This window comes from Leopardus geoffroyi, chromosome A2 (genome assembly GCF_018350155.1).
Source record: "Leopardus geoffroyi isolate Oge1 chromosome A2, O.geoffroyi_Oge1_pat1.0, whole genome shotgun sequence".
NCBI lineage: Eukaryota > Metazoa > Chordata > Mammalia > Carnivora > Felidae > Leopardus > Leopardus geoffroyi.
Genome location: NC_059331.1, coordinates 81,596,557 through 81,617,875, shown reverse-complemented (window position 1 = coordinate 81,617,875; position 21,319 = coordinate 81,596,557). Strand labels below are relative to the sequence as shown.

Sequence of the window (21,319 nt, the reverse complement as noted above, 5' to 3'; positions counted from 1 at the left end):
TTTGAATTCTGGCACTCTAATTCCATAGTATATATATATATATTTAAATATTATACTAGTTCTCTACTTAATAGGGCTTTATGATACCTATTTGTCTATATTCTTCTCTTTGACTGATGTCATTCAATTCCCCACAGCTTCAACTACCACCTAAGACTTGCCAACAACTTGCAAAAGTTGTTGGCTCTATTCTCTTTCAGAGTCACAGACCAATTTCTAACCATCTACTAGAAGACTTCACCAGTATATTAGTAGAACCTCAATTATGACATAGCCAAACTTGAACACAAACACCACATTCCCTCACAAACTTCCTTTTTCCTGCATCCCAGTGTTAGTGACTGATATCAGACACTGGCAGGTCATTCAACCTGGAATGCTCAGAGGTCTTCTGAGTACATCTCCGTCTCTTATACAGCACAGCCAAGGTCACCAAGCTCTACCAAGTCTACCTCCAAAAAAAAAAAGCCAGTGGCCCCTCTTCCTCAAAGCTTGGCCACAAATTTAGCTCAAGTATGCATCTGCAGGCTTGGATTATTGCACTTGCCCTACAATAGCAAACCATTCACTTCCCCTCCAGCCCTGTCCTCCCTCTTCAAATAATTTTCTGTACTGCCAAGAGAATTACTTTGCTAAAATTAGCTCAGAAACTTTTGATGATTTCCTACTGCCCTGAAAATAAAATCTGAGTTCCTTCCTTAGCATGGCATAAAAAGGACGCTACAAAAGAATCTGGTCTAGACTGTTTCAGGACTAAATTCTCACCACCAAACCTTCAAGCATCCTACTCTACTCTTCACTAATCCATGAAGAGGCAGTGTACTTCTTTACTCCTTTGTGTCTTTGCAGATCTATTCCTTCTGCCCAGATCACCTTTTGTTCCCTTCTCTGCTTCACAAACTGCTACTCATTCTTTTAAGGCCAGTTCAAACATTATGTTTTCTGTGAAAACTTCCTGGATTTTTCCAGCAGAGACAGTATCCTATGGCCATCTCACTCAGAGCTTAACAACAGACAGGTGCTCAATTATTGTTCTCTTGCAGAAGCATCTTAAAACGGTTTACTGACAGAAAACTTGTGGGAAAACTGCCTGTGCCTAACAAAGCATCTGACTGAACAAAAGATTCAGATATTAAGTACCTTCCAGTCTTTGGGATCAAGTGTTTTCAACATGGGAAACTCTTCTAACTGCAATTCTTCATCTTCCGATTCCTCTGATAACTCTTTCTTATCCTCCAGTTCCTGAAAAGAGGCAGAAGCATTCCTGTTTCTCCTCTTAACAAAAGCTTCAAACCATCTTCCCACAGGTTCAACTTGACAGAGTGTTGAGGCTGTGATTGAAAGCGTTAAGAGAGGCTTCAATGTATTGCATGGAATAAATCTATTTCAAGGCAATAAATAAGATCAAAACAGCGATAGCATCAGAATGTAATTTTAAAACCATCAACTAAGGAAATAATTGCAGTACAGGGATACTTGGGAGATAGGGCAGGTTTGGTTCCAGACCACCACAATAAAGCAAAAATACTGCAAAAAAGTGAATCAAATATGTTTTTTGGTTCCTCAATGCATATAAAAGTTCTGTTTACGCTATGCTAACGTCTAAGAAACAATGGACATACCTTAATTGAAAAATACTTTATTGCCCAAAAATGGTAACCATCATCCAGGCTGTCAGCTAGTCATAATCATGGATCACAGATCACTATGACAAACAACAATGAAAAAGTCTGAAATACTGTATTACCAAAATGTGACAGAGACCCAAAGTAAGCAAATACTGCTGGAGAAATTGTGCTGATGGATTTGCTCAACACAGGGTTACCATAAACCTTCAATTTGTAAAAAATGCAGTATCACTGAAGCACAATAAAGTAAAATGCCATAAAACAAGGTATGCCTGCAATCCAGTTAACATGAGGGTTAGCAATAATCATTTCCTAGTATTCAGAGTATTCAATCCACCTCTTTCAGTTATCTGACAAAGCATTCAGCAACGTCAACAATAAATCAATACTTTTCTGAAGGTATGAGAGGAAGGTGAGGAACAGGGAGAACTGCTGCCAACTGCTTTACTGTTAGACCAATAACTGTAATAAAACAATAAATGATAAACTGTCTCCAAAATACTAACCTCATCAAAAAATTTTTCTAAAAACAACTCAAAATATTTTAACTAAAACCTTGAATTCAGCTTTTAAAAATTTTAAGAACTCACTAGCAATGATTCTGGAAGACAATTCTCCAAGCAGCTAAAGAGGTTTAACTAACACAGCTATGCTATAGGGTAAAAGCTCTGGATCTGATATCAAAAGCTCTGGATTTAGTCTAAGTCTGACAATTAGCAACTACGTGCGATGAGTCAGAGATGTCTTCAACCGTAATATGGGAACAATATTTATCTTCTATGGCTCCTTGGAAGACTGAATGAAAAACCGTATTTGAAACCACTTTGAAAATTACAACCTCTTGAATCAAACTAAGGTTTTACGAAGATAAATCACTGCACATTTGTACATTAACGACTCAAAAAAGGTCATCTGAGTCAGGGGAAAAAAACCCTGAACACTTTAACTTCATAGTCCACGCAAAAGCAAAAGACTTTGCCCTGTCCAGCAATAAGTAACTCAAATGTTGTTTCCCATTGTACCTAACGGCCACAATTTTCTAAAAATAACTTATTTTTCATGCTTTAGTTGGTTTGGGAAATTAAGATTTCCTGTACCATACACAGGAGAGGATTCAAACACTATGTTCAAGAAGTACTAGCTGTGTGGTATGGGTGTGGCTTTTAAGAACATCACCTTTCAAGCCTTTCCTTTTAGTTTAAGATCACAGAGACTTCCGCAAGCAGAACACAACACGTGCCATGAGATAGGATCAAAATCCAACAACTGTCTGTATAAGTGGCTATGGTAATTAACGTGGATGGCTGAAACTAGAGACTAAGTTTACCATACCCACGACTGTCCTGGGCTATAAATTTAAGAAACTACAGAAGCAGTCAACTCTCAATGACTCTTTCAAAGTCTGTCTACACAAATCTTAGCATCACCGGCAAAGGTCTTTTCATACTGAGGTTTTGAGTATGAGGAGCAGTCTCTAAGCTTTGACATTTAAAAATCAAAGAAGGTACTAACACAGAGAGGGAGAAAGATGTTTAACAGAGCACCAGCAGCAAGGCTTTGTACGACGCGAGGCACGTGGGAGCTCGCTGCGGGCAATCTCTTGACCTAGGCAAGGAGATGCTTACAAGAACCTTTTTAGGCTACTAGACGGTTCGGCCCCGAACTGCTCCGCCCGATCCATGAGTCAGCAGCGGCGAAAGGAGGAAGAACTGTCGGGGCAGAAAGAAGACGCCCCCTCCCTTCTTCCAGTCTGGAGAAGGATTTCTTTTGCCTGGAGCAAAAAGTCACTCGTCATGGCCCACGCGTCCGGGTGCCAGGCATCGGGGACAAGAAGGGAGAGATTTCGGGGTCGCGCAGGTGAAGGGCGGAGGCAGGGGCGGCTAGGAGGGGACGAGCCGGGGTTGAGTGGGCACGTACCAGAGGTCAGAGCGTGGGTGATGGCGGTGCCCTGGCCGTCCGCAGCGCTCGGCAGGAGCAGCATGATGGCGCCGGGGCCGGCCCCGCAGGCGCAGCGGTTAGCGTCCTGGGCCGGGGGCGCTTAGCGTCCCCTCCGGCTCTACCTCTGGGTCCGAGCCTCGCGCCTTGGCTCTACGACGCCCAGGAACCGGCGCATGGAGACGACCAACAACTACTTCCGGGATGGATCTTTCGCGGTGCGGAGGCCAATTCCACCCGCACACACCGCGCCAACGTGTGCGGCAGCCTAGTTACTCTAATGACTCGGATCCGGCTGGGGACCAAGACTCACAAAAGAAAGGTTCCTAGACTCCTCAGTTCCGCGGCGAAAAGGATTACTTTATTCCCCTAGGTGCGATACGTGGAGCATAATTTTCTGAAGCAGTTCCTACTATGCTATTTTTATTTTTAAATCACTATTTGCCCGAGACTAACCACTAACTTCTCAAGTAGCTCTACTTATATAAATAAAAAATGAAAAGATATCTATGCATTAATATTGGGAACAATTATTGTAGTCTATATACATCTATAGAGAATTTTGTACATATACCTACAATATATTTGCACTTATATAAATAATAATGGCAGCCTGTATTTGTTGCGATATTACTCAGTAATTTACCTGCGTTGTCTCGTTTAATCCTTGTAACGTTTGGCAAAGAACACATCCTCAGTGTTAGCTTCTACTGGAAGGCCGGCAATCTTTTTACCCTGTTCTAAAAGCATGAAGTTTTTTTTGTTTTGTTTTTTTTTTTCTAAGATATTACCAATTACAGAACTCTGGAACTTAATTTTTTAATGTATAATAAAATCCACTGTACGCTTATTATGATTCCTTCTTACGGTCAAAAGCAAGAACTAGCAAAAGAAAACCAGTCGATGAAGATTCACATACATCCCCTCCACACTAAGCTTCCCCCCCCCCCCCCCACCCCGTCCCCAGTATCTGGAATAGGCTGCACAAAATAAAAGACTTGATGTGCTACCGTTTGGGAAAGAGCACCGGAAGTTAGAGAATTATTCTCTATGAATTACATTTTCAGTTAAATCCATTGATTTGTCCCGTTATCTACCCCATGACAAAATTGTCACTTCACAATTGACATTTCAAAAACTAAGATAATCAACTCCCTCTAAAGCTATCCCTGACCCCTTGCTTAAAAAATATATATATATAAATAATAAATAAATACACATATTTATATATATTTATAAATATATATATATAAATTTATATGTATAAATATATATATTTATATGTATATATATATATTTGAGAGAGAGCAGGGGAGGGGTAGAGAGAGAGAGGGACGCAAAGGATCCAAAGCAGACTCTGGGCTAGAGCCCTGACAGGAGAGAGCCCACCTGATACAGGGCTCAAAATCACAAACTGTGAGATCATGACTTCAGCCCAGGTGGGTTGCTTCACCAACTAAGCCACCCAGGTTTCCCAACCCCTTTCTTTATTAATGCAACCACTTGTTAAAACAGGCTCTAAGGCTCAAAGTAACCTGACTCCACTTTCTTAATTTTATTCTCACACCTGCCTCATCCATTCTCCGCACCCCTCCCCCTCACCTACCCCATCTGGTCTTATAATGACCTGTTAGGTCATAGGTTTGTTTTTTTTTTTTTTTTTTTTGATTGTAATAAAATACACTTAACATGAAATTCACATACTAACCATTTTTTAGTGTGCAGTTCAGTAGTGTTAAATACGTTTGTTTTGTTGAAATACCATTTTCAAAACTCTTAATCTTGCAAAATTGAAACCCTATACCCATTAAGTAACAAGCCTCCATTTCTACCTCTCCTCAGTCTCTGGAAATCACCATTCTAATTTCTGTCTTTATAAATTTGACTACTTTAGGTACCTCATATAAGTGGAATCATACACTATTTGCCTTTTGGGGACAGGCTAATTACTTAGCATAGTGTCTTCACAATTCTAATGTGTCAGAATTTCTTTCCTTTTTAAGGCTGAATAATACTCCATTGTATGCACATTTTATTTATCCATTCGTCTGCCAATGGGGTTGCTTCCATCTTTTGGCTATTGTGGCTAATGCTGCTATGACCACGGGGATATAAATTTTTTTGAGACCTGGCTTTCCATTCTTCTGAGTATATCCAGAACTGAATTTGCTGGATCATATGGTAATTCTACCTTTAATTTTTTGAGGAACAGCCATACTATTTTTCATAGAGGTTACACGATTTTATATTCCCACCAACAGTATAGGTTTCCTTTTCTTCACATCCTCACCAACAGTTTCTTTCTCCTCACCCCCGCTTTTTGATAATAGCCATTCTAATGGGTCTAAGGCAGTATTTCATGGTTTTGAAATGCAAATGGCTAGTGGTGTTGAGCATCTTTTTTTATACGCTTGCTGGCCATTTGAATATCTTCTTTGGAGAGATTTCTACTCAAGTCCATTCCCTATTTTTAAAATGGGGCTGTTTTCTGGGGCGCCTGGGTGGCTCAACCGGTTAAGCCTCCCACTTCGAGCTCAGGTAATGATTTCATGGTTTGTGAGCTTGAGCCACTTATCAGACTCTGCGTTGACAGCACAGAGCCTGGAGCCTGCTTCAGATTCTCTCTCTCTCTCTCTCTCTCTCTCTCTCTCTCTGCCCCTCACCTGCTCACACTCTCTCTCTCTTAAAAATAAACGTTGAAAAAATAAAATGGGGTTGCTTTCTTGTTGATTGATAGTTCTTCATATACTCAGGATATTAATCCCTTACCAGATATATGACGTGCAAATACTTTCCCCATCCAGTAGGTTGTCTCTCCACTATGCACTGAGTCCTTTAACGCAAAGAAGGGTCAGACTTTTCATTTCCAAATTCTACAGTTATTTATCAATTCCTGTTTACCTCCTAAACGAATTTATTTCAAAACCTGCTCTTTTCCCGGACTTCCCTGTATCTGAGGCACCACTCTTCTTTGGCAGGAGGCTCAAAAATTGAAACTCTTCACCTCCTCATCCCATGCTAACATCAAATTAAGGAACAACTTCCATATCTCTTCACTGTATTCGTAGATCTAGCCACTACTTAATGCGTATCTAATATGCCAGATACTTTGAAAACACTAGTTGTTTAAAGCCTCCACAATGCTGCGAGGCAAAGGAAAAATTAAAGCAGAGAGAGTAACGAAGTTACCCAAGAGTGAACAGTAAATGAATGACTAAATCGGGATTTAAAGTCAGGACTGAGCCACGGTTGGTCTTAAAAGGCCGTCGCTCAGGGAATCTCCCCATGGTGAGGGGCCAGGGACCATCCGCGTTCCCCTCCCACAGGGAATTCTTCCTAGACCACACAACCGGGAGCAGGACACGAGCCCGCCTCCCCCAGGGCTCCCTTCCGGTTCTCGTGCGCAGAGTAAAAGGATCCGTAGAGCTCAGCCTACTTCCGGTGAGGAAAGGAAAGAGCGGCACCACCGGAAGCGAGAGAGGTGCTGTGTAATCACCTAAGAGCTGAGGCCTTTGGAGCTCCTAAAATGCCGGATTACCTCGGTGCCGATCAGCGGAAAACCAAAGAGGATGAGAAGGACGACAAGCCCATCCGAGGTCAGTTGACATAGGCAGGAGCTCCGGGCCGGAGCAGGGCCAGGCTTGGCCCGGGAGGAGAGGCTGGATTCCCGCTCGCCACTCGGCCCTGTGTCCCTTTTGTGCCCCCCGATGATTTCGTCGGGGGCGGTAGCCGGCTTACCCTGGCTGCCTCTTCTGTGTCCCTCATGCTACTCCAAGTTCTGTATTCATCTCTCGCTGATCGACATTTTTATTCATATTCAGCTCAGGTACCGATGAAGTTACTCACCCTGCTTGGTCTTGCAGGCCTTGAAAAGTTTCCCTGCCTGGTGGTGCTTGGTCACCTGTATCCTTTCTGCCCCTCCTCCCCCTCAAGTGGGATGGCTTGGTGCTGTCACTGTGTAGTCAGGATCCTGAGAAGTAATTTTCTTTAAAAAAAAAAAAAAACATTCCTTTGACTACGTAATTTATTAATATGGTTCAAAACACTAAATGCATAAAAAAAGACACATTGAAAAAGTGGTCCTTGGCCCCAGGCGTGCATGCATGATCCGCCGAGGCAACTAGTGTTGCCATTTTGCGTTATCTTTCTAGACATTTTCTGTGCATATCAAGGGTTTGTTCTTTACATAAAATGTAGCTCATTGTATATATACATTTTCGGATTTTAATGTGTCTTAGGGATAAGTTCATATCGTTATATGTAAGGCGTCAGTGCTGTCTGCCTGTCTGCATCTGCATAGTATCCCACTTTTTTGGGTGAGTAGTAATACATATAATTAATCCTTAGTGATGCACATATAGGTGTCTTTCAATCTGGTGGCCATTCTAGAGCAGTGAATAACCTTGTTCGTGTACCTTACCACAGACACAGGCACAAACACAAGCGGGAGGGTGAATGTTGCAAGTGGAATTGTAATTTTGAAAACGTGAAATTACTCTCTGTAGAGAACACCGCCACTTGACACTTCTCCTCACAGTGCAGGTGATAACGCACACGGAGCTCACAGGATTTCTTCCCCTTTTAGTTCCATCTTCATGCTCTTTTCTTCTTTTGTTCCTGACAGGCTATTTAAAAAATATTCTTGCAGTGTTTTTGTTGTTGTTGTTGTTTTTCCCTTTTTCTCTCTTCCCTTCCTAAACAACTTCAACCTCTCCTAGCACTTTTTTTTCTTCTTTTCCACCTCTCCCCCACCAAAGAGATTTTCTCTTTACTTTCATCCCACACTCTACTGTTTGCCTTGAAAGTGTTTTAGGATACTGCAGACCTCAGAGCTACTCAGGCACCTGGTGGAAAACTGAGTCACAGAGGTTTAATATCTCATCTGTGCATTTCTCTGGGTATGCCATCATTCTGTAAATGTATTACTAGATTTATTCCTTGCATATAATTATGATTAACGTGTATAGAGTTTTAGGTGCTTCTTCATCCATATCTTATCTGACCTTTAAAGCAACATTGTGAGGGTAAAATTATTATCTCTGTTTCTCAAAGATGACAAAACTGATGCTTAAGGTGGGTTTTCCAACATTACCTGGCAATTGCATGACGTTGCTGGGACTTTGCTAGCACCCAGTTCGTTTTGATTCTCAAACTCTGTTCTTTGGGCTTCCTGTTTTTGTGTCACATCCCTTTGAGACTCTTCAGCAGCTGTGTTATATACTTTGTAAAATTCTGCCTTCACCCAATTATTTAAAAGTTCCTGGAGGCCAAGAACTAGTTGTTGGTTGTATTTATATCATTACAACTTTGCATAGTTTTTCTCACTCAGTTATTGAATGTAAATTGAACAGAAGAGAATTGTTAGCTCTACTTTCCTCTTTTTGAATCTCATGTATTCTCTCTTATTTTAGCTCTGGATGAGGGGGATATTGCCTTGCTGAAAACTTACGTAAGTCGTTTTCAATGTCTACCAAGTATAGATGTTTTATGTTGAAAGAACTATTGTTGGTACTAGCCTCCCAAAATAATTAGAAGAGAATGTCTGGCAGTTTATAGTAATCCTCACTGAAAAAAGTTACATACCACAGTTTCTCTCCAGATTAGATCAGAGAGCAAATATTTAGCATGTCAAAGCGCATACATTTTTAAAACTATTTGTAATTAAGTGTGGTGCTATATTGAAAGATACTTGAAATAACTTAGACAAATGTTTACTATATTTAAAATGTATGTACCTGAATTAGATCTGAAATGGAAAGTTTCAATGTTTAGGGCTTGTAGTTGGGTTAATTTCAGGCATGATTTTCATTTGTTACCTTGCATAATAGTGCATTGTGTCTTTGGGCAAAAATATTAGTTTGGGAATACTTCTGAAAATGATATACTCTCTCTACTTCCACATCACAAGCATTGGGACAATAATAGCTATTGAGACTGTAACTGTTAAAAGCTTCTGTCTGCAGTTTCGTAGTAAATTGTTGATGTCTTGATATTCTAATTACAGTGATTTTTATCTCCTAGGGTCAGAGCACTTACTCTAGGCAGATAAAGCAGGTTGAAGATGACATTCAACAACTTCTCAAGAAGATCAATGAGCTTACTGGTGTGTATTTCATTATTCTTGTCTCTTATCTTTAAATGTAATGTGTTAATTACATCTAAGGAGTTTAAATACAGATGTTATTCCTTCGTGAATTATAGACAAAAAAAATTACTATCCTTCCTGTCTGTTAAGAAATTGGATCTCCTTTAGTAATCTTTCACTACCTTTTACAACCAAATATAATGCTTAAGCAGTTAAGCAACAACATCATCCTTTAAGCAAGTAATGTTTCTATTGGTCAGAGACAAGTTCAGTAAACTCTAATAAACAAGTAAAAATTTCTTAGCGAATAAAAATGTGGTCTCACATGGTATTGCTTAAGTGAGTGGGCTATTGCCCAGTAGTTGGAAACTTTTCTGCTCATGAGTTGGAAACTTGAGTGGTGAAGTTTCATAGTATTTGTCAAATATGGTGTTGGATTTTGGCTTGTGACTACTTTAGGGCAGTGGTTTTCAACTGGGGTGATTTTGCCCCAGCATCCCCTTCCCCCAGGACATTTGGCAGTGACTGGAGATACTCTTGATTCTCGTGACTTGAAGGGGAGGTGGTGCTGGTGGCATCCAGTGGCTAGAGGCCAGGGATGCTGCCAACTGTAACACACAGGATACTCCCACTGCCACGTATTCAGTCCAAAATGTCATTGGTGCTGAGGCTGCGGAAGCTTGCTTCAAGGTGATGCATTACATTTCAGTGAACCTTGTTATCCTTCTTTATGTAGGTATCAAAGAATCTGATACTGGCCTGGCCCCACCAGCACTCTGGGATTTGGCTGCAGATAAGCAAACACTGCAGAGTGAACAGCCTTTGCAGGTTGCGAGGTATGCATAGCACTCCTTAGAAATTTATTCTTATCTGTACGCTCAAGCACTTTTTAGAATCCGGGGTATAATGCAATAGTTCATAAAAGTTTTTTATTCCACATTCTGCATAAATAAAGCTTTCTCCAGAAGTATGTGGGATTAAATTTTATGCCTTCAGTAATTATTCAAGAAGTAGGTAAAGACATAATCATATAAAAGATTCAAATGATACAGAAAGATCAGATGAAGACATGAGAACCTCCCTTCCCATCTTCACTGTCCCACTGCCCCTTCTTCAGCTACAACTGAAAATAGTTTGGTCCTCTTAGTCGTCCTATGTCTTCATGTATATATTTCCATGCAAAGAAACATATCCTGATTTTTTTTTTTTTTTAGTACCTCTATTTCTGGTTTCTCTTGGTTTCTAAAAATTATGTAATATTCTGTAGATGTTGGTCTGTTTACAATTTCTGTTATTCTTCATGGTGCTACATTGAATGTTCATGTTAAATATTTCTCTATGTGTGTGCATTTATTTCTTAGTATAGCTTATTAGTGGAATTAGAGGTCAAAGGCATTTACAGTTTTGAAAGTCTGGAAAAAGGTGATTTGACCAGTTCATACTCCTTAACATGAGGTTTTGAGGCAAATGCCTGTTTGCCTGATCAATATAAGATACATGATCATCAATTTTTACACTTTTGCCATGTGGGGGAAAATATCTTAATTTGCATTGTGCTGATTACTGGTGTGATAGCTGCTTCTTATACTTATTAAACATTTGTATTTCTCTGTCCATTCATATTGTGTTCTATTGGTTTGTTTCTTGTGAATTTTTAGGAGCACTTTACATATTGTACGTATTTATCTTTTCTTTAATACGCTACAAATATTTTTTTCCCATTCTGTCGCTTGACTTTTAACTTGTTGCTACCTTTTGTTGTACTAATGTTTAAAGTTTTTAGGAGGCAAATAAAATATGTAAACATTTTCATTACACCTTTTGGGTTTGAATGTTGCTCAAGAAGCCTTAGCCCAATTCAAGATTGTATTCTTCTGTGTTTTATTCTAATCACTGGAAATTTTATTTTCATTTTATCTCTTTACTATGGTAAAGGTTATTTTTCCTTTCCTCTTTTCCTTTATCCCTTACTCCCTTTTTCTGTCTTTCCCATTTATTTTGGTTTATTTTTCAGTTTTATCATGGTTTTAAGGAGTTAAATAGTTCTATAACAATAGTTGTCTTTCCCAATTCCTCTTCCTTAGAGACACCTATTTTCAAAAATTTTAGCTGGTTATTTTGATTTGTACCTTCATGATTCTTATGGACAATGCAAAATCTTATGTATTGTAGATTACATCTTGATTATTTTTTTTAGCTTTAGATATCATCTCTTGGCCTGAGGATTTCATTTTGTTTCCTCTGTCATCATCCCAATAGGATAGGATACTTTTCCTATCCTACATCCTTAATTACATTAAAAATTTGGTTAGATCAGTATACATTGATTTCACAACTGTGGCTAAGTAGTGCTATTTATAAAGAGGCAAGTAGTAAATAAACTGATTGCTTTTTCTTTCCTGTACCAGTTTTTATTTTTCTTGTCATAACCATCTCATTTTCTTATTTGCCTGGTTTTCTATGTATATAAATACTCAACTAAATTGATCTTCAGAGGTGTTAAGTCCATCAGTTTTTTTCTCACATATGCCTCGGGTGTGTCCTCTGCACCAGGATTCTCTCTGGTCCATTTTCCTGAAGAAGTCTTTCCCAGCACTTGCCAACCTGCTTTAGTGCACTACTGGTGGCCCTTTCCACCTATGAAATCACAACCATCCTGTGACCTCTTTCCCTGCAGGTTCCCTTTGCCTCTCTCCTGTTGTTTATGTACCATGAGTTTGTCTTTTTGGTTTACTTAGACCCGCATTAGGTGGGCTCTGTTCTCTGGTAGCTTCCTGAAAGAGGTCAGTTGGGATGTCATATTTGGAGACTACGTATGTCTGAAAAGGTCTTGGCTGATATAAAGTTCCTTCTTCAGAATTTTGAAGGCAGCATTCCATTGTCCTCCAGCTCCTGGTATTGTTGGTCTGAAGCTGCTCTGATTCCCAGTCCCGTACATGTGACCTGTTTTTCATCTGAAAGTCATAGGGTCTCCTTGTTCTCGTGGTTCTGAACTTTCATGACTACGTGCCTCAGTACTGGTCCATTTCATCCACGGTGCTGGGCTCTCCTGGCCTTCACGGTGGTGGTTTTTCTTGAAATTATTGCTTACTGATTTCCCATGTTCTTGGTCCTCTGTTCCAGACTTCAGACTTCTATTCTTTGGAAATTGGGCCTCCTGGATATCTCCACTAATATGCTAATCTTTCTCTCCTGCTTTTTTTTGGTTTTTTGTTTTGTTTATTTGTTTGTTTGTTTTTGGTCTTTTTGCTTTACTTTTGTGAGATTTTCTTAACTTTATCTTTGAGTCTTTTTTTTTTTTTTTTTTTTTTTTTTGAGAAAGAGGGAGAGAGAGAGCACCTGCATGTGTAAGGGAAAAGGGAGAGAGAATCTCAAGCAGGCTCCATGTACAGTGCAGAGCCTGATACCGGTCTCGATCTCACAACTCTGAGATCATGACCTGAGCTGAAATCAAGAGTCAGACTCTTAACCAACTGAGCCACCCAGGCGCCCTAGACTACTTGCTATTATTATGTACATGGTATTACAGATTTGCCTTCACCATGTCACACAGAAAAAGAAATTAAAATACATTTAAGTTAAAGATAGCAACAATGATAAAAATGGATTTGAAGTATAAACTCAGGAAAGAATGAAAACACATTACTTAACTTGATTTAAAATGACTGTCTTTCCAATGGGAAAATAAAATGGAGAGTAACTTAAGATATAGAAGAGTATTACAAATAAACAAACATAGTTAAGAAAACGAAATTAGTGAACTTATTGGGGCACCTGGGTGGCTCAGTCAGTTAAGCGTCCGACTTTGGCTCAGGTCATGATCAGGTGATTTGTGAGTTCGGGCCCGCAGTGGGCTCTGCACTGGTGGTGTGGAGCCTGCTTGAGATTCTCTCTTTCTTTCTATTCCTTCCCCACTTGCTCTCTCTCTCTTTCACAAAATAAATAAATAAACTTTAAAAAAAACTAGAGAACTTTAAAAAAAAAACTGTTTTAATTAAACTTTATTTTTGAGAGAGAGAGAAAGAGCGTGAGCAGGGGAGGGGCAGAGAGAGAAAGGAAGACACAGAATCTGAAGCAGGCTCTAGGCTCCGAGCTGTCAGCACAGAGCCCGATGCAGGGCCCGAACTCACAAACTGAGATCATGACCTGAGCCGAAGTTGGATGCTTAATCGACTGATCCACCTAGGCGCCCATAGAGAACTTCTTAATGTTGAAATATTTGGGTTTACTTTTCTAGGGCAGTTTATCTTTTGAAAATTTTCCAGTTTAGCTAAAGTGGAGTGGACCCTTGGGGTTGCGCATACTCCATAGAAAAAGATCTTAAAAGTGGCCTAATTTCTGCAGTTCTCATTTACACCTGCTCATCAGTTTACTGCTTGCCCAGGACAGAATCTAGTTACTTGAATTCATTATTAGTGGTTTAGGTTCTTTAATCAAGCCTTTTGCTCTGTTAGGTGTACAAAGATCATCAATGCTGATTCGGAGGACCCAAAGTACATTATCAACGTGAAGCAGTTTGCCAAGTTTGTGGTGGACCTTAGTGATCAGGTGGCACCTACTGACATTGAAGAAGGGATGAGGGTTGGGTAAGATTCTACTTATACTCTGCTTTCGTTAAAGATACCACGTCACATTCACATCCTTGGCTTTCTTTTGAATGAATGGGCTGGGTGCCACGGAATACAGGGATACTGTGCAGTAGAGTACTACAGTTGGACATCCTTTCTTCTGCATCAGCTTCCTGACCTCCCACCCACCTCCTTTCTCCCACCCCCACTGGGGCTTTTTGTGAATGGCTTTAAATGTCATACTCAAAGAAGTGCAGGATTTTAGAGTTGAGTTTACCAGTCTGTTGAAGGTAACATGGTGTAAGGAGAGGAAGAACTTGCTCTAGGATAGTTAGGATTAAGGAAGTTATATACGATACATGTAATTAACTTAGTAAATTTTTTGAATGTATTGAGTGAGGATATTTTTTATCTCTTTAGTGTGGACAGAAATAAGTATCAAATTCACATTCCACTGCCTCCCAAGATTGACCCAACAGTTACCATGATGCAGGTAAGAAAATGCGGGAGGGAAAAGGAATGACATGACTTTGAATACAGTTGCATCCATCTCAAAGGTTGACTAGAAATATTGACTAGAAACCTGTCAATATGTGGGCATATACTGAAAAGCTGTGAAAATGTTTTAAGCAGTTTTTCAGATGAGAAAGTCTTTATTAGTCTTTCTTTTTCTGGTTTGTCTCTTTTACTGGTTATCATAGCAAGTAATAACAGCAAGTGGTTCTAGGACACTGGACAATGTATTCCATTTTTATTAAAATTCTTACTTGTTAGGAGTCTGATTTTCCTTTTAGGGTATTGGGTCTGCTCTACTGGATAGAACATTTGAACTAGTATTCAAAAGCCTGTGGCTTTGTTCTACATTTTCATCCTTAGGTGGAGGAAAAACCTGATGTCACATACAGTGACGTGGGTGGCTGTAAGGAACAGATTGAGAAACTTCGAGAAGTAGTTGAAACCCCATTACTTCATGTAAGTGGCTGAGTCTGTGCACTTAAATTGCCTGTCATTAGATAGCTTTAAAAATTTTATATTTTCCTTAGTGATGGGGTAGAAGATAGAGGTGTGGTGAGTTAGTATGTCCCAGGAGAGAAAGCAAATCAAGTGGTCAGGCCTACTCTAAGCAGAAAGATCTGCTATTTTGAGTGACAGGAGTTTGAGGTGTAACCTTTAGCAAGATGTTAAATATAAGTTATTGTAGAAGGAACCATGTGTTTTAATGATACCAAGAGGAAATTGAATCAAATTAAGCTGAGGAGGATAATGGAAAACTAAAATATTAAATACCATAATTCTTTTGTTATTTATTTATTTATTTATTTATTTATTTATTTTTTTCAACGTTTATTTATTTTTGGGACAGAGAGAGACAGAGCATGAACGGGGGAGGGGCAGAGAGAGAGGGAGACACAGAATTGGAAACAGGCTCCAGGCTCTGAGCCAGCAGCCCAGAGCCTGACGCGGGGCTCGAACTCACGGACCGCAAGATCGTGACCTGGCTGAAGTCGGACGCTTAACTGACTGCGCCACCCAGGCACCCCAATTCTTTTGTTTTTTAAAACAGTACTTTTTTTTAAATTAGAGGGAAAAATATATTGTTAAGGAGAAATACCTTTAAAAGCTGTTCAGCATTATGTATTGATATGAGTCTAGTTTAGATCTTATGTCTTAGAATAAGTAAAATTCTCATTAAGTATATTGATTATGGAGTCGAGTCAATAATTTTGATTTAAATATGATATAGAAGTAGTTTTGTTTTTATCATACCTAAGTAATAAATGTAAAAATCCTGTCTCCCTCACAGCCGGAGAGGTTTGTTAACCTTGGCATTGAGCCTCCCAAGGGTGTGCTGCTCTTTGGCCCACCGGGTACAGGCAAGACACTCTGTGCTCGGGCAGTTGCTAACAGGACAGATGCTTGCTTCATTCGAGTTATTGGATCTGAACTTGTACAGAAGTACGTTGGTGAGGTAAAGTAAATTGATCAAAAAATATGTAGCCCCATGAAAGATTTATAATATGGAATAGCCGTTCTGATGAAGTTTTGGGGTGATGGGGTTCGTGGGGTCCAGAGCCGACGACCAAGAAAGAATTCTTGAAGACATCTTTGGTGCAGAAAGGGGGGGACAAGACCCGTGGGCAGGAAGAGCTGCACTGGGGTTGTGATGGGTAACTCATTATATACCCTCAGGTTGGGGGGGGGTCAGGGATAGAGTAAGTCTCTGGCATTTTGGAAATAAGGTTTCCAAGACCATGAGAGGTTAGCTGTTGTTAGGGAAACACCATTTATTACTGTTTAATAATACCTCAGTCATGAGACCCTTCAAATGTATAACGGGGGGCCATAAGCTTGAAGTATGATTGCCATTATATATCTTGGGGCAGTTGAGATAAAGGAAGTAGACTTACAGGATCCTTGAGGTTGGGATATTGTTAAGCCAAGATTCACTTTTGCTCCTAGCAAAGTACATCTAGGCAGCTGAGCTCCTAGAGGGAGGTCACTCTTCTGGTTTCAAGGACTTGTCTATGGGCTGTAGGCAGTAAGGGAATTTAATTTTTCATTTGCTTTCGTTTCCCACATTACCATGGCAAGCGTTAAGGAGAAATACCTTTAAAAGCTGTTAAGTGGCAAGCACTTAAACCCTTTTCCTTTGTTCTTGGGTAGCGAGGAGTGTCCTAGGGTTATTACACATAGTCCACCGGGAGGTGGGGTTGCTGTTAGCCTATACTCTGCCCTCAGCTTGCCCCGCACTCCCTCATCAATTCCACATTGAAGGACTGAGACTTGAAATTTTTTTGGTTGATGGTTTGTAATTAGTAGTTCAGAAGCCACCAGCCTTTCCTTGTGGTCACTGGAACTAAACAACTGCTTAAAATTTTTAATCAGTATGCTGGGACCTTTTCTACAGATTTGGTGTGTAAGACCCCAGAAACGTGGTGAATTGTGCATTTAAAAGTGTACTTTTATTTCAGAGGCAACGTTTCATATTCTACTAAGAACACAGTTGTCTGTATATGTGTGACACACACATACGTATACATGTGTATATATGTTCTCATTAGAGAGGAAGTCTAGGGCTGTATATATTGCATCTGAAGCATTAACAACTCATATACTTAGAATAAGAATTAGTAAAGGAGCTGTATTAGTTAAGGTATAATTTTATTCCTTGATCAAAACTTACAAATTAAAATTGGTGATCAGAAATGCCAGGTGATAAATCAGATGCCATTTTTTATTTCCTCAAGTTTAACTGATTGAAATGGTGCATTTAACTGTTAATTTGATCTCTTCAAGTCTGGAAGTTATTGGCTATTTAATAGGTAAAGAATCATGAAATTAATACTGTTTTGAAGCTAATGAGATTAATATGATGGAATAGGTAACAAGTTTCATTTTTTTTTTTTTTTTTTGAAAAAGCTTTTGGTAATAATAGTTGAGAACACTGTTAGGAATATTGAAAGGTTTGAAGCATAATTTCTTACTGTACTTAAAAGTTTTTTTAAACCAACTCTGAATTAAATTATTTTTCTCATTAGGGGGCTCGAATGGTTCGGGAGCTCTTTGAAATGGCCAGAACAAAAAAAGCCTGCCTTATCTTCTTTGATGAAATTGATGCTATTGGAGGTATGAGCAGTATTTTAGAGTACTACTTTAGGATTGGGTTTCGTGAGTGTTTTAAAGTAATATGTGTAGAGTTCTCTTGATACGTTAATCTTGTACAAAATTTTAATTCCAGCTCTTGTATGAGCTCTGGCGTGTCGGAGCTACAGATCTGATAACCAGTAGAGATACATTAGTAGGAAAAAAGAAACAGAGCATTGCTATTTCTCCAAGTCTTTATCTTTGTACTTTTCCTAATTTCATTCACATGACCCTTGTTTTCACACTTGAACAACTCTTAACTTAGGATACAGCTTCACTTAATGTGATCAGAAAGCTTTGGGGCATAATTTAATTGGTGGTGGTTTTTCATGAAGTATACCTAAAAGAATGTTCTTGTTGGCTTCGTCGATTTGATGAAATAAAATATTAGCCGTGGGATCTGGACAGGTTATTCTGAGACTCTGTTCACTTGCTTTATAAAGGGAATGATAATTCATACCTTGTTAATTTTATGGGTGTTTGGTTTGAAGTAAGTGATAAATGAGACAGACCTTGAAAGCTACTCTTCTGGAGGCCTGAACTGTTACAATAGTCTTTGAGAGTAATCATTCTTAATAGCTGGAGGACTTCGCATATGTTCAGTTAATGAACTTAGTGACAAAAATGACTTGAAAATATAGTTACACCCTGTAATGCTGTTTGGGGACTGCAGTTAAGTTACCCCGGGTCTTGTTTTTAGACAGATGAGTGTTGTTGAGTTTGGATGCTTCTGTGGTTAATGTCTTCAAGGGCCAGCCATAATGTGACCACAGTGTATCGATTTAGTGTTGTGACTCTGAAGTTTCCTTTATAGTATTTTTGGAATAAGCCTTATGATGATGTCAGGATGCTCTGAAGAGGTAGTGTCCAAAGTAGACTGTGTATCAAATAGTATTAGTGTGCAGGAAGAAAATCTAGAATTTTTCTTCATACTTTTAATCTCATTTAAAAGTTTTCCAATTTTTTTGTTTTATATAGTGTACATAATACCTTAATACAACAATATGTATTTATACAACTTAAAAAGGAAAATATATATTTGGAGGCCTTTTTTTTTTTTTTTTTTGCTATGTTGGCTGAAATGAGAGATTGACAATCTAGAGTACTCTAACACATCTAAATCAGCGTGATGTAAGCTGTACAGTTCTACTGTATTATGGATGTAGCTGTATTTTTAAGGACTGTTTGGAGAAACTTAGAGTATGACAGTTTCTTACATACAGTCAGACACCATTGGAGTGCTAAAGTTTGCATGGATTCTGTTGCCTTATCCAGATGTATATGGTGTTAGAAATGGAGGTGTTCTTGAGTGATTTAAAAAACAAAATTCCTCAAAGAGGACTTAAAAAATACTTGAAAGGAGCCCCTTTTAAATATCTATGAGGAGTCTTTTTCAAAGATTCACCTTCTAATTTAGTTTTCCTGTAAAGTAGGCTGTTCTTATAGAATATGCTTAAAAGTGAGACGTTCACTTGAGCTGGAGTACCTGACTTGAGATCTGTATTACTTCTGGGTTACGCATAGTGCTGTCCTGAGTGGACACGAAGAGCTTATTTTTCGTCTTCCCAGGGGCTCGTTTTGATGATGGTGCTGGAGGAGACAACGAAGTGCAGAGAACGATGCTGGAACTGATCAATCAACTGGACGGTTTTGATCCTCGAGGTAACATTAAAGTGCTGATGGCCACTAACAGACCTGACACTTTGGATCCAGCACTGATGAGGCCAGGGAGATTGGACAGAAAGATTGAATTTAGCTTACCTGATCTAGAGGTAAGAAAATCATTTTGTTTTAGAGAAGGGATTCTTGAAATTCCGTGATGTCTTTCCATTTTAATATTTATTAATTCCCCTATTTTTAGGGTCGGACTCATATTTTTAAGATCCACGCTCGCTCAATGAGTGTGGAAAGAGATATCAGATTTGAACTGTTAGCACGACTGTGTCCAAATAGCACTGGTAGGTGAAAAGGTCTTGCTTACTGTACTTGCCGGTCTGTGTGTTCAGGCTGCTTTAATAAGCCTGTTGTTTTCTTTTTGTTCGAAAGGTGCTGAGATTAGAAGTGTATGCACAGAAGCTGGTATGTTTGCTATCAGAGCACGGCGAAAAATTGCTACTGAGAAGGATTTCCTGGAGGCTGTAAATAAGGTCATTAAGTCTTATGCCAAATTCAGTGCTACTCCCCGCTATATGACATACAACTGACCCCTGAAGACTTTCACGAAAACACTTTTCATTGGAATCCTAACCTTATTAAATAGACTTGTTAATAACCATTAAACACGTAAAAATAAAGCATTTCAAAATTGTATGCTTTTTTCAGATGTCTTTTTTCTGTAGTACACTGAAAGGTGATATCTGATGTCATTTGGCAGAAATGCTTATTACAGTGTCTGTTGACTGTTTTTGAAGTGCTACCATTTAAGGGTCCCATCTCCTCAAGTGCTTGCTTAGACCACGTATGTTCTTGGCATATGCTGGCCTGTGGGCCGTATGGGTGCCGATTGTATCCTCCCACGCGGTGAGGCGGGTCTCATGCATGTTGATGTAATGCCTGCAAAGCTTTCCTACCTGATTGACTTGGAGCTGGGATTGAACATCCAGGTGCGTCGGCTCTGTCGCCTGTGTTCCTCACCTTCCTGCTCTTCTGCCCCTCATCACAATAGCCCATCTAGGCACAGGACCACATGTGTTTACATGTTGTTGTTTTTTTCCTACCACATCGAATAAATAATAACACTTTGGCCAAACTTTTTTTAAAGTGGAAGAAGCATCTGATGTCTTAGGTTTTGCTTTGCCATTTGAGTTGATTTCAATTTCAATTTCATCAAGAATTAGTGATTTTAATGGCCAGTGAAGCAGTAAAGCAGAAAGAAAAATATATACACCATTGGTTTCATAAAGAGAAATACTTCATCTTGTAAATTAATGGTTTAAAATGTCAGTAAAATTCCTATTAGACTTCTGGTGAAGTGAGGTATTTCTAAAAATAAAATCGAATTAGGATCCTCAGCACATCCCTTTAAAATTCTTTCTTGTTCAGCCGCCACCAAATCCCCTCTTGTCTTGCACCACAGTTATCCTCCCCGCCCAAATACTGAGACCCAGGCACCATAAAGACTGTTTTTATTGCAGTTCAATGTTCATGAGTTATGCAAAATAGCAAGAGCTGGATACATTTTAATTCAAAGAAAAGGTGGACAACATAATGCTTTGAGTATTGAGTTGAAGTATTTAAAATATGAACATTTCAAAGAGAAAAATGAAAGCTCTTCGTTCATAAAATCCAACCAGCATTCTTTTCTGTCTTCCATTTTTCTTTTTTGCGAAATTGATCAGAAAAATTTTTCCAAGCCTGCCCTGGTCTCTCGGGAGGTATGAAATAGGATGAACCCTTTCTAGGTGTTATGCATATAATAAAATACTCAGGTAAATAACTGAAGATGGATGTTTTTGTAA

The 21,319-nt window shown here is 39.2% G+C and overlaps 2 protein-coding genes across 3 annotated transcripts in view; one reads left to right on the top strand and one right to left on the bottom strand.

Moving 5' to 3' along the window:
• DNAJC2 (DnaJ heat shock protein family (Hsp40) member C2) overlaps positions 1-3,862 on the bottom strand; it is a 37,979-nt gene extending 34,117 nt beyond the window's left edge. The window contains exons 1-2 of one of the 2 annotated variants that reach the window (XM_045494548.1): positions 3,546-3,862; positions 1,141-1,331 (exon numbers count right to left, since the gene is read on the bottom strand). In XM_045494548.1, the coding sequence (XP_045350504.1) occupies positions 1,141-1,331; positions 3,546-3,609 (255 nt within the window). In that variant the 5' untranslated portion in view covers positions 3,610-3,862. The remainder of the gene's footprint in view (positions 1-1,140; positions 1,332-3,545) is intronic. The other variant, XM_045494549.1, reaches the window with a different exon arrangement.
• A 3,138-nt stretch (positions 3,863-7,000) lies between these two features.
• On the top strand, positions 7,001-20,171 carry PSMC2 (proteasome 26S subunit, ATPase 2). Its single transcript, XM_045494551.1, has 12 exons — positions 7,001-7,159; positions 8,975-9,012; positions 9,585-9,666; positions 10,385-10,484; positions 14,103-14,234; positions 14,637-14,709; positions 15,093-15,188; positions 16,021-16,185; positions 17,756-17,843; positions 19,431-19,633; positions 19,723-19,819; positions 19,908-20,171. The coding sequence occupies exons 1-12, from the start codon at positions 7,090-7,092 to the stop codon at positions 20,063-20,065; spliced, it is 1,302 nt and encodes a 433-aa protein (XP_045350507.1). The 5' UTR covers positions 7,001-7,089; the 3' UTR covers positions 20,066-20,171.
• The last annotated feature ends 1,148 nt before the right edge of the window (positions 20,172-21,319 follow it).